Below are 12,543 nucleotides of genomic sequence, written 5' to 3'. Positions count from 1 at the left end.
TCTTTTCTCCAATGTGTGTATTTTGCATGCACGGGGGGCATTTCTGCGACAACCGCATGAATTAAAACTGTTCAGGTCAAGCCATCGACTTAAACCCTGTTTATCATGGACACTTTTAATGCGATTAAATTATCTAATGAGCTAAAAGAGACGTGAGAGGAAATCATAAACCAAGATATTAAGCTACCATTACGATGCTAAACTCATGCCGAATATAACTGATGAGCAAAATCACTTTTTAAACGGTAATTTTTTTTTTAACACTACTTATAATTTTCAACTGTAGAATAACTGCAGGTGACCAAGACAGCTGTTTAATTTACAGGAGGAGGAAAAAGAATTCAAATGAAAATTAATGAGGTACAATAAATATGCCATGACTGGGAAAAAAAAAAAAAGGGATGATGGCTGCTTCGTGATGTTTGCAGTAATTAAAATGTCCTTTATTTTCTCCTGCGATGGTCAGAGATGAAGCCAAAAAGGGCTAATTGGAGCGTTTAAACGGCAGAGAGAGATGCAGGGATGTCTGATGAAAGGAAATCGGACATGACGGAAACGGTCGTAAACAACGCCTTAAAGCCCCTCTGCCCAAAAAAACATAAAAACAATGAGACTGAAGGGAAAAGGCAGACCGGAGAGGGAGAGGAGAGCAGTATGAGAGGAGGAGGAAAGCGACAGAGCCGATCTCACCATCAAACAAACACTCGAGCTGGACTTCCTTTTCTGACAGACGGCAATGAAAAAGGAGGAGGCAAACAAAAAATGAGGGGTCATCGGGTAAAAAAGAGGAGCTAATTGAAAAACAGCAAAAAAGTGAAGCTGCCAGATTGATCCTGGTTGGAGAGGAAAAACAAAGCAGCTGCACAAAGCTCACAGGAAGAGAGATGAGACAGAGGGAGGCTTAAAACGGCTGCAGAAGGAAAACACAAATCAGCTGCAACAAAAATATAGAGGGAGGTCATTGAAGGAGTTACATTTTTAATTAATGTAATCACTGTTGCCATTTTTTAAGGGGGGACTTTACGGTCATTTTGGTAAACGTATGTAACCGGGAGTCAATTTGTAGACTTTGCTGATCAGGGCACTTCACTGCATGCATCGACGCTGACTGACACTCCAACCCAAACCATCCAGACCTTGAACCTGCTCGTATCGTCATTACAAGAAAAATAAAATACTGTTTTAAATATTCACTGCTTTATAATGTTGCTTGCTTTCATTTTATTCTGAAATGTGTTACCTTTAACTGTAATTGATAAAACTCAAGCACCTAGTGTGTCTGTGTGATCAATCTGACCCAGAAAAAAATCTTTAAATCACATTCATAAGACAGCAGAAAAAACTAAATTTGGAGAACCACAGCGCAAAGGGAGTCCAACTTCAACACATTTCTAAAAAGGTCATAAAATCACATACATGTTAGTTGGGTGAAGGACCGAAAGGGAGAAAACAGAAGATAGAAAGAGACAGAAAGACAAACAGGACTGTTTGGTTAAAAGTGCTCAGGGTGGAGAACTTACCTTCACGCCGTCCGACTTTTTGTTTAGTAAAGTTTTGCACGCTGAAAGAAAAAGAGAATAAACTGTGAGGGTGCAGTTTCCTGACAAACGTGAGTGTTGAGTCACACAAAATGTCCAGTGGATCTGATTTCACATCTTTGTTCAAATTTTACTAAAAAGTTAACTGCATTGATCCATATTGAAGCTTTTCTTCCTCTTGCAAATAGGTCTGAAAAAGGCGAGTAATCTTATTTTCGGAGATTCAATTAGCAGATTCTGGTCTTATCTAGACTTCTGTATAACATAGACAAGTGGAATTTATTAGATACTATACAAGTGAGTGGGGAACGTACAATAAACAGTCAATGATTGATCACGCCGAAGTGTTAACAAGCTGTTCAAAGAATTTAGATAGCTGTATCTCAAATGTTTTATATGGCACTAAGGGTAACGTTCTGTGTGAGGAGCAGATTGAAGACACTGCACTGTTCATAAAACTGTATGTTACCACTTCACAAATATTTAGCTTGCTCCTGCTGCAAGGATTTAAAAATATTACCTGTGTAATTCAATAACGTGTTTTAATCATGGAAGTTACAAAAAAAGCATCTTAAAATTAAGATTTGATCAGATACATTCATGAGGTTTTTCTATTGCTCAAAAGAAAACACATAAAATGTAACAAGCCTTTAAGAAATATTTTATATTATTATTGGAAAAGAACTATGTATAAAATTATCATGATTTGCTTTTGCACTTTTCTATTTAACCTGTTGTTATTTTATTTTATCCTATCTGTATTTTTAAGGCGTTAATCATGGGTATAAAAAAAAATTAATTTGGACAAAATTGCTCTGTCAGAACAAAGTTCAACAAAAAATAAACATTAAAAAAAAAAAAAACCTTCTCCAAAAACACTAGCTTAGGTTTCCGCTCCGATATCAACATATGAAAAGTACATATATTGATCCTGGATCAGATGGTGATCAGCAGACATTCCTCCATCCTTCTGAGGAGTTCCAGGGTTTTGAGATGAATGGATGACGGTGTGAACTGCTGGATGCGATGAAGGAGTGATGCCCTGCTTCAACACCACCAGCTACAAACTGCATCAAATATACTAATGACACCAACACACACACTCGTAACAAATGTCCACACGCGCTCACACAGACCAAACACACACACCCACGTACTGCACCAACACGTTTCAGTGATCCACCCTTACCTTCCGTTTATAAAGAAGGAAGGAGGGCGATGAAGAAGACAAGAAAACAGGAATGTATTTAATAATCAGAACTGAACTGAGAACTCAGGATGGCAGCGGCACAAACACACAAACGCCTGTCGGGCTGTTACTGCGTGGTTAAAAGACAATCTTAATTGGTTTCCACAGAGGTGATGGGTTCATGCGGTGACGGTGGCGCATTGACATGTCAGGCATGCAGCATCCACTTCAAAGTCTTGGTCTGGAACAGCGCAGCAGCGACGAAACCCGACTCAAACCCAGATATCAAACCACACGGATAATTCTGTCACTGCCGGGATGCAAATAATGACACCAAGTCATTGATAAGTCGACAACCTATCAGCGGAACATCTTCCTGTGGGTCAAAGCAGGCTTCCTGGGAGAACGTCCTTTGAGAAAGAGGCTGGTAGCGTCACCATTTAAATTAAACATCAAAAGGTCCAGCGTGCTTCAAACAGGTGGGATGAACTCACCTGGAGGACAAAGACCACTCAGAGGTTTTCTCATGACGAAGGAATAAGTGGAGTTTAGGTAATGTTCAACCCAATAAAACACAAATTCTAAAAATTACACCTATAAAAAAGTTCAGTTTAAATCCTTATGTGACGTGTGACAGGTCATCCAGGAAAGACTAATCTAATGTTCTCAGTTAAATCCTCCATTGGCTTTTCTACAGCCATTTTCATTCTCCGCAGATCCCAAAAGCTTTTTAAAAATCTCTTTTATTTAATCTCATTGCTGATGTGTCTGCTATAGATTTAAAAAAGATCCTTATTTAGTCTGGTTGGCTGGTAAAGCACCTTTAGCAATAGAAAACCAGCTTTCTGTCTGTTTTTTTTTTTAATCTTCAAAGCCTATATACAAACATCAGGGATTTCCAGAAACCACATGATTCCAACATCACCACCACTAACTTTTCCACATATTTAAGCTTTTAAAGATCTTTATCATCTTTAAGTCTCTCAAAATTTCATAAACACAATAATTTCCCATTTTTAAACTCAATCATGTATAATTATTGGTTTAATGTTATAATTTTACATTAAATGACTAAATACATATTGGCATCTATAACGTTATCACAAGTAGTTCACATAAAACCTTTGAGCTCTTTGTTTGAAGCACGCTGAAACTTTGACTTTTTGTCTTGTTCTTGGCTTCTGTCTGTTCACACGGCGACAACAGAGCAGGCAGGAGAGAGCAGACAAATAAAAGAAGTGCTCGACACAGGACACTGTGCATTCAGTCCGTCCAGCTTCCCATGCAGGCGGGCATACTGCACTGCACTGTGCGCTCAGAAGCATGCTTGGCTGGCTGTTAGTGCCGCGGCCGTGCAGACGGACGGACGGCAGGCATCGACCGGGCACCCGTGCTTCCAGAGAGAAAACAAGGGAGTGTGTCCGTGGGGGGTGGGGGGGTCGAGTGCGATGGCTATGTGTCTGGATTTACAAGTTGAATGTGGCGAAGATGTGAAACCAGAGCGTTGGTGTCAGGCAGTGGTCTCGAACCAGTCTGGAGAGAAGATCCAGAGCTGAGCTTCATCCGGCTCTACGCGTTTCTGGATGTGAGTCTGAGCGAGACGCTCCAGTGCAGTGACGACCATTTCCGACTGGCCCATCAGCGTGCAGGCGGCAGATCGGGGGCGTGGTCGGGTGGGGTGGGGTGGGGTGGGGAGGGAAGGGAGGTGGGGAGGGATCTCAAGCAGCCCAGGCCACATGCCAATAGCCCGAGCACGACGTTGGCAGTGTCCGACTCCAACGCCCCCTCTAGCACACGTACCTTCCTGAGCCATTGCGGCCGTGCTGGTGGTAGCGGCAGGGCTGGTATGCTGCCGTCCCACTAATGGACAGAGAGGGATTCAGAGTGGAGACTAAAACCACACCGGATTTTCTCTTTCTCATTTCATCGCACTTGATAAACTTCCATCTGTCTCCAACTAAAGAGTTCAAGACTTCTCTTCTCAGTGCTACAGAAACCTGCGTTTCAAATGATGAATCTTCTTCTGTGGACATTCACCGAACAGCCAAGAGTTAATGCAATGAGCAATTCAGAGGTCTGGCCTGGCTGCTGTCGGATTTCAGCCTAGATCCAACATGACCTGCAGAACGTAGAAAGTAATTGGCTGAGAGTCACTGGAGCTGCTTTGCTTATTTATATGACAGCATGTGAATGCAGTGCCAATAGCAATAAAGCACTAGTCGGATAGGCTCTCGTCCAGCCCACAAATTGGATGTTCAATCAAAGCGAGCCATGCCTTAGGTGATCAGTCTGCCTTCAAGGAGGAAATCTAAATCAGAACGGTGCTGTTGAAGAGACACAGATCAAACACAGGAGGCAGAATCGCAGAACAGCGGCGATCGTCCTCTGAAATATGTCAGATCAATAAAACATGATTATTTATTAACACTGTTAGCTGCCAAAGCTCACCTGAGAAGTTCCTGGACACCAGCATCGTTGTGAGAATAGCTCCCTGAAGACCGAGAACAAGAAAAAAACCCCCAACAATATTATGTTTCATCAGTACAGGTGTGTGTGCTGGCGTGTTTCGGTGTGCAGAAGCTCACTTTAAGTTTCCTCCGGGCGTTGAACTTGCGCAGACACTCCACAGTCTCTTGACGGTGCATCATGGAGGCCACAGTGGAGCGTTGCTGCAGAAGGAGAGGAGACGTCAGAGACCCAACTGAATTCAGAGGAATCGTGTGTCAATGGAGGCGAGAACCCGGTCCTTCCCTCTGCTCAGTACCTTCCACCAGTAGGAAAGACAGTCGTCTTTGTGCCGAAACAATAAGAACCTCCTGCAGTAAATGTTTTTAAATCTTTTAGTGTTGTCAGTTTAAGAGCGAAAGTGACTCACTGAACTACTTTATCTAGTAGTTTTGATTTTGTGAAACCTGACTACATATATTTGGTGACCCGTATATCTTATATGTTTTACGTCAACGTGAGGCAGTGTGTAGTCGCACACATGGTGATCAGGGATCAGGAGTATCGAGCAACCAAGAGATGTTTCAAATGTGCATCAGTCTGCCTGAAACCACTTTTTTCTTTTTTTTGTGTGTGTGTGTGTGTGTGTGTGTCTGGTTTTGAATTTCAGCAGCTCGATGCGGTTATGTTCCTGGGTGTGTGTGTGTGTGTGTGTGTGTGTGTGTCGGAGAGCTCCTGCTGCAGTTACTCCTCCACTGAGTCAACATGCGGCTGCCTAATAAGGCAGACAGACGAGAGGAGCGAAGCCACGTCACGTGTTGCGCGCTGCGGAAGACAAATGGGACTCACGCAGACCCAGGGATGCTTGAGGGCCTGGTCGGCAGTGATTCTTTTGGCAGGGTTAATGGTTAACATCTGATTGATCAGATTCTTGGCCTCGGGGGTCACTGTGTCCCACTCCGGAGAAGGAAACTGAAAGAGGACGAAGGAGAAGGAGGAAATGTTAAGAATGAACACTGAAGAAGACACACTTGAGGAAACACAACTAGTAGAACAATAGAACAGGGAATTTCTACATTTTTCTTTTTATTTGATTTGGATTCAGATTTTTAAGGTGGGAAAATGGGAGTGAAATATCACAGCAAAATGTCAGTATTATGCTAATTTCAATGCTAGTTAAAATCTTGTGTTTCTTGTGTGGATTTGCTGTAAGGCTAAATAAACGGCATTTAAAATATGCCAAGGCAAAATAAGAACTTTGTTTGAGGTATGAGAAAATGTTTCACAACCGAAGAATTCAAAACTGACGTAATCAACAAATAAAATTATGCAAACTATCACTAAGAGATACGTTAGCTCATGCACCTTGAGGATTATATCAGACTTTGTAATGGGAAAAAAACTACAACAACAATAACCATTATTCCTGCTGATTCTGCAAAACAAAAGAAAAACACGGCAGAAATCATATTAATGATTTTCATGCAGATAAAAGACGTGAAGCGGAACTTCTCAGAGCTTTGTGTTTGCGGCGCTGCCGTCGGTGTGTTCAGTGGATTCTTTAGAGGAGTTTCCTTTGAACAGACGTGTCATGTTGACAGAGGCTGAGTCTGCATTTGCTCTGACTTAACAAAGGTCATGTAATTTGTAATTGTCAGGTAAAATCTCTACTTCTGAACAAACTCTGAGCAAGGCTGAGTCGATGAAATGAATGGTGTACGCGATGTAGATCTGAAGACATTTAAAAGGTGTTTCCCTGATACTTCAGTTTAAAAAAATCAATATTGGAACAGGTGGTTTGTCCTAGTTAAACCTGAACTTAAAAGTTAGCATTAGAAAGGTGTATAATAAATAACTAGAAACTGTAAAAGCATCTGAGAGGCATCACTCATCTTATTCCATCCACCACATCTTCTCTATTTAACCGGTTTTTGTTGGAATGAATTCACAGTGATTTTAGAGTTTTAGGCCAGAATTTGACTTTTGAACTGAGGTCATTAGAATATTTCTTTTATAAAGAGACTAAACTGGGCTTACAGGGATTCCCCACTAGTTTTAAGACTGATTTTGATATTTGTCTTTGTGATTTTTAGACTGTTTCAACATGTTATCTGGTTTTATGATGCTCTACAGACACCCTGTTAGTTTTGTCCTTTTACTTTGGAGGACATATAATACTGAAACTGTCATCTGTCGTTGATGAATTGTTTCAAAGTCAGCGCATCTGCTCTCACTCAGTCCGATCGCAAACACACCTACTAAAAACATGTTATTACTACAGGAAATTAACAAACCATGATGCCAAACATGAAAGCAGCTTATTAAAAAAAAGGTATCTGCATGACAGTGATTATATTCAAGAAGTACATATCACTACAAGTGCTTGTCACAGTCACTTCATATCATTGCTCATATTATGCACATTCATTAAATGTGGTTGCTTTCAATTATGGAAATTAATACGGGTAATAAATTCTTATTTCCCACAGGACTATGAGGAGATCTGATATGGAAGACTACTGCTCATTCACAGAGCATCATTTTCCTCTTATATACATCAGGAGGGAAATTACACAATAAGCATTGGGCAATTAAAAACTCAAATTAAATTTAAACATTACTTGCATTACAGAATTCAAAGAGAGACTTTAGTGAAGGTGTTCTGCAGGGCTCAGATCCAGGCTTTGGGACAATCTGTCAGCAATGAAATCAATTTAAAAATGTACAGACTCACTGTCACCTAACTTTAAATGAAAAAATTAATAAATTGCAGATGTAACCTACACTGCTTGATTTTTTTTTTCTCTCCAAATTATTATTAGTAGTAATAGACCAAATTAGAAATACAAGAAAATAGTTATTTGCTACTCTGAAGCTGGTATATTTAATGTCTCTTTTCTCCGTATTAATTCACCTTAATTGAAACCTGCTATCTCGGTCACCACTGCAGTGCGAAAAGCCGATTTCTTAAACGCAAAGAGCTGAATTTACTTGAAATAAAACTGTTGTGTGAAAACCTCAAAGAGCTTTAAATTATTTCTTTTTCGAGCAGAAGTACTAGCAGCAGAGGGGTCGGCGAAACCTGAGACATGCAGATGCCACATATTTACCATGTGAGTGTAGGTTACAGGTAATTCTACCTCCTGAGTGTTTGCACAGCCTTCATTAGTGAGCGTCCTTTATTTGTTTGTGGCAGTCGTGCCTCGTGTCCCCCCACCGCCCCTCGAGCAGCTATTATTTGACACTCACTCATCACTTGATTACAGGATTTACAGGCTTTATTGCAGCTTGGATGCGAGTTATCAGCTGACTCTGTTGTTTCCTTCGGGCGCACGGAGCTTCATGACGTCTTTACTGCGTCGTTTGGTTGATAGCTGCTGTACATAGGGGCGCTTTAACGTAGGAGCAATATATTCTACTGGAGAACTGTGGGCGACTCTCGCCTGGTTTTACTGCCAAACTGTGGTTGTGTCTGCTGAATATTCAAGCGTGGAACAATTTTCTGCAAGGTTTTTTTCAGCTGAGCAAGAAGGTAGTGTGGTCAACAAGTTCACCACCTGATGTGGAAATGCAGAAAGGCTGCAGGGCTCAACTTCTGCGTACAGAACTTGCACAGCAGCATATTTGTAAACTCGGAGGAACGAGTGTGATGCCCTCAGAAAGAGCAGAGACTGTCGATGCAAACTGGTAAAACCTGTGCAGATGTTAGTTTGCAGCGCAGTGCAGGAAATTTATCATAGAATACTGAATTGTTCTTTTGCATGCTGTAAAAAAAAAGACACTTGTTCTGATTCTGTACTGCTGCATGCCAGCAACAAACACAAACCAAGCTCATGGACCCAAAAAAAAAAAAAAAATTATATATGATCCTGAAAATGATGAACATACGTCGTATGCGCCGGCTTTGATCTGTTGGTACAGTTTGTGTTGGTCCTCATCCCAGAACGGAGGGTAGCCCACCAACAGGATGTACAAGATGACACCTGCCATATACACACACACACACACTGAATTTAAATACTGTGCACACATGTGGAGTCTCACAAAAATTTAGTTCAACAAAACTGCAGCAGTTTACACACAAATAAACAAGTGAACGCCGAGTTATTCACTCAGAGAGACACTGTGATCGGGCCACTCAGCTGAGGCAAAGGCAGGGCAAACAGAATGACAGGAATATAAACCCTACACATCATCATTAGGTCTTGTGAAAATGTAGAAAACAGGAGTTCGAGTCTGTGCTGAATGTGTTAACTAACCACACGCCCATATGTCCACAGGTTTGCCATACGGGTCCTTTCTCAGCACCTCTGGGGACAGATACCCTGGTGTTCCAGCAAATCCTGCAAAAACAAACATAACAGTGTAGAAATCGCCTTTTATGACTTTAAAAGTCCATTATTTTTCTGTGAAAGCACCAGAAAGTGATAAATATTAATTCTCTGTAGGGTTTTCGACAGAGAAATAAACACGGAGCGCTTATCTCAACATCCCTCCTCATCCTGCTGATTTTAAAAGGCTACTGCACAACAACAGTTCACCATTGTCTCATTTACCGCTGGATGTACAACAAATATTTAAAATGTCCTTTAATATTCAAAACATGAATGCAAATAATGCACCGCAGGAGTCCAGGATGAGAGCACAAACAAAGTTATCTTTTCCCCTGGGACAAATGTCGGTTGTTTAGCGCGTTACCTTAAACATTTCCTCGTATTTATTATTTCTCTGAAACACGACTACAACAAAAAATATTGCATATTATTACCATAATGCAGTGAAACACAAACTACTGGAGTGATAGTTGAGAGAACCGAGGAGGCCGGTGTTTCTTACCAAACCAGGCCTGTTGGTCTCCTTGCACCTCAATGGCGAGCCCAAAGTCTGCCAGCTTCACTGCTGCTCCCTTCATCTTACTGGCCAGCAGGAGATTCTCCGGCTGCAAAACACACAGAGAACCAGGATTCCTCAGACTGCAATAATCAAGTGGAAACATTTTCTGAATTCCATGTTAAACACTCCTAACATACCAAAACAAAAGTGAAGCATTTCTTTTTCTCTCTCTGCTTTTTCACATGGAATCAATAAATTCTTCACATATTAGAATACTTCTTCTTTTTTTTTTGTTTTTGTTTTTAAAGTTCAGCACATGAAAACTAGAAATAAATGTGGCGATCCTGTCACTGCCCTTCATGTGTTGGGTGGGCGGGAGTCTCAGAAGTAACAGGAAAACTCTGGTGGTCAGGAGGATGCCTTTTCTTGGAAGGTTTTTCTTTTTTCCTTGTAGATTTTTCAGAGTAAATCCTAACAGGACTCGTTTCAGTTCTGAATACATTGTAAATGTACTGGAGATGTGCAAAATGATGAGAGCAGCAACTGTTGCACAGTATTTAAAGGAAAGAAAACATCCTTTATTGATCCCTTGATGGAAATTCCTTTTCTGCATTTATCTCATCCTATCCATAGTTAACCTTCAACATACAGGCTAAAAGCTGGGATAAGCATACACACTTACAAGATTTAAGATTAATAAGCATGCGAAAAGTCAACACATAAATATTTTATGATGTGAAAAAGATGATAAAATTCAACCACATATCACCACTTAGCATGAAAGAAAACGGCAGCATGGATGTAGGAACTCGTGAACTCGATTTAAATGCATCCTTTGATCAACTTGAGCGTTCGCACAGAATAGCAAACCAGATTTCATTAAAGACATAATGAAACGGACATGCACCCTTCAACAAAACGTCCTTTCTGTCTGCATGAGTGGACGAGCTGCAGGAGCGCCGTGACGTCTACAGTAGTAATGAGGCATGATGTGGTCAATCCAGCGCCGGAGGCTTCCCCCACAGGGACGACCTTTTCACTCAGCCGTCACGGGATTTAACACAGCGTTTGGATTCTGTCCTTCAGATCACACATTCATGTGAAATGTCAGGACTTGGCAAAGATAAGGACATGTCAACTCCGCTTTAGCTGCCTCTTCATCTGCATCTCAGGAAGAGAAACAAGACGAGATGCTATTTGACACAAGTTATTTCTCACTGCGCAAGAATCTTTAAACTCCCAAAGACAGTAATGGATGACCACTTCGGGAATAAAAGGCTCAAAATGTCTTGGCAACTCTTTTGAGTTTTAGGCCGTGGATTGACCGCAAATCTGAAATCTAAATCTGTAGACATGAATAGCAGAAGAAAATGTCCCACATTACAGTGTATTCATATTTGTGTGCAGAACGCACTGTAACTGGGCTGCATCTGAACAACCCACAGCTCTGCAGGCTGTCCGGTTTGCAGTGGCGTACAAGTAATCACAGACGATATGCAGGAACCCAGATCGCGCTGCTCAGCTTCGTCACCGCTAATATAAAACCACTGGAGGTAAAACCCATGAATAAGTTTGCACTTTCGCATTTCTTTCCTTGTCCTAAAGGCCTAGTCCACATGAGTATGGATATTTTCATATTTCTTCCTAATATATTTTAATATATCTTCAATTTTTGCCTGCGTGGTTTGGCCTTTTGTACACATTCAAACAGGATTTTGGTTCAATTTAAATTTAACATTCTTCACACTGAAAGGAAAATAAAATACATCTTTTGGAATGTTAAAAAAGTTCCACACCTGGCTATATAGCTAATCTTAAAATGACTTTTAGTTATTTGTCTGGTTTTGCAAAAGTTTGACTTGTATTTGACACCGGGATGGTGAATGACGTCTCTGCTCAATAAGGGCCGGTTTCCAGGACTCAGTTTCGAGGAGCTGGAGTTGAGGGCAGCGGTCTTTGCAGGGGCTGGCCGTCCATGGACGACGGATGAATGTCGGGCGCTTGAACGACCTTCGTCGTCCGCTTCCTGTCATGTGTCAGTCGCCGGTTATCCTCCTTGCAACAGTCAGAGCTAAAACAATTGGCGAGGGGGGGAGTGAGGGGCTGTGGCGAAAGCAACACGAGCGCAGAGAGACGGGCGGATAGAGATGGATAGACGGGAGGAGGTATAATGAGTCCCCACGTTGGCGCTGCAGCAGCCGGGTGACCTCACCCTATAGTTACCATGGCAACCCAGCCTGCCACCAGCCACCAGCACTCCACTCTTTCACTCCGATTGGAGTTTTCCCTTCGGCGACCGGCCCTCCCAAGACGACGGCGAGGCTCCAATATGATACGTGCGCCTGCGAGGTCACGCCTTCTCCAGAGCGCCGTGTTTGTGGCGTTTTTAGGGGTTTTTCAGGCTTCAGTACAGACAGAAATTCTGTCAGCTGTACTTCCTGAATGTCTTTGTAAGAAAAATAAAGTGACTTTTGATTTTCAGAGGTCAACAATATTTTGCCAACTGTGAAAATCAACAAAACATGTTATGAACACAAC

General features: G+C 41.6%; 1 protein-coding gene across 24 annotated transcripts in view; it reads right to left on the bottom strand.

Moving 5' to 3' along the window:
- camk2g2 (calcium/calmodulin-dependent protein kinase (CaM kinase) II gamma 2) overlaps window positions 1-12,543 on the bottom strand; it is a 62,143-nt gene that overhangs the window by 11,044 nt on the left and 38,556 nt on the right. For 12 of the 24 annotated variants that reach the window (XM_030106794.1, XM_030106795.1, XM_030106797.1 and 9 more), the window contains exons 7-14: window positions 10,009-10,111; window positions 9,432-9,515; window positions 9,061-9,155; window positions 6,022-6,144; window positions 5,313-5,396; window positions 5,176-5,218; window positions 4,528-4,587; window positions 1,521-1,561 (exon numbers count right to left, since the gene is read on the bottom strand). In XM_030106794.1, the coding sequence (XP_029962654.1) occupies window positions 1,521-1,561; window positions 4,528-4,587; window positions 5,176-5,218; window positions 5,313-5,396; window positions 6,022-6,144; window positions 9,061-9,155; window positions 9,432-9,515; window positions 10,009-10,111 (633 nt within the window). Of the gene's footprint in view, window positions 1-690; window positions 724-1,520; window positions 1,562-4,527; window positions 4,588-5,175; window positions 5,219-5,312; window positions 5,397-6,021; window positions 6,145-9,060; window positions 9,156-9,431; window positions 9,516-10,008; window positions 10,112-12,543 lie in introns of all 24 variants that reach the window. The other 12 variants (XM_030106796.1, XM_030106800.1, XM_030106803.1 and 9 more) reach the window with 3 other exon arrangements.

Source organism: Salarias fasciatus, chromosome 13 (genome assembly GCF_902148845.1).
Source record: "Salarias fasciatus chromosome 13, fSalaFa1.1, whole genome shotgun sequence".
Lineage (NCBI taxonomy): Eukaryota > Metazoa > Chordata > Actinopteri > Blenniiformes > Blenniidae > Salarias > Salarias fasciatus.
The sequence above is the reverse complement of the archived record's forward strand: the minus strand, read 5'-3'. Positions and strand labels throughout refer to the sequence as shown.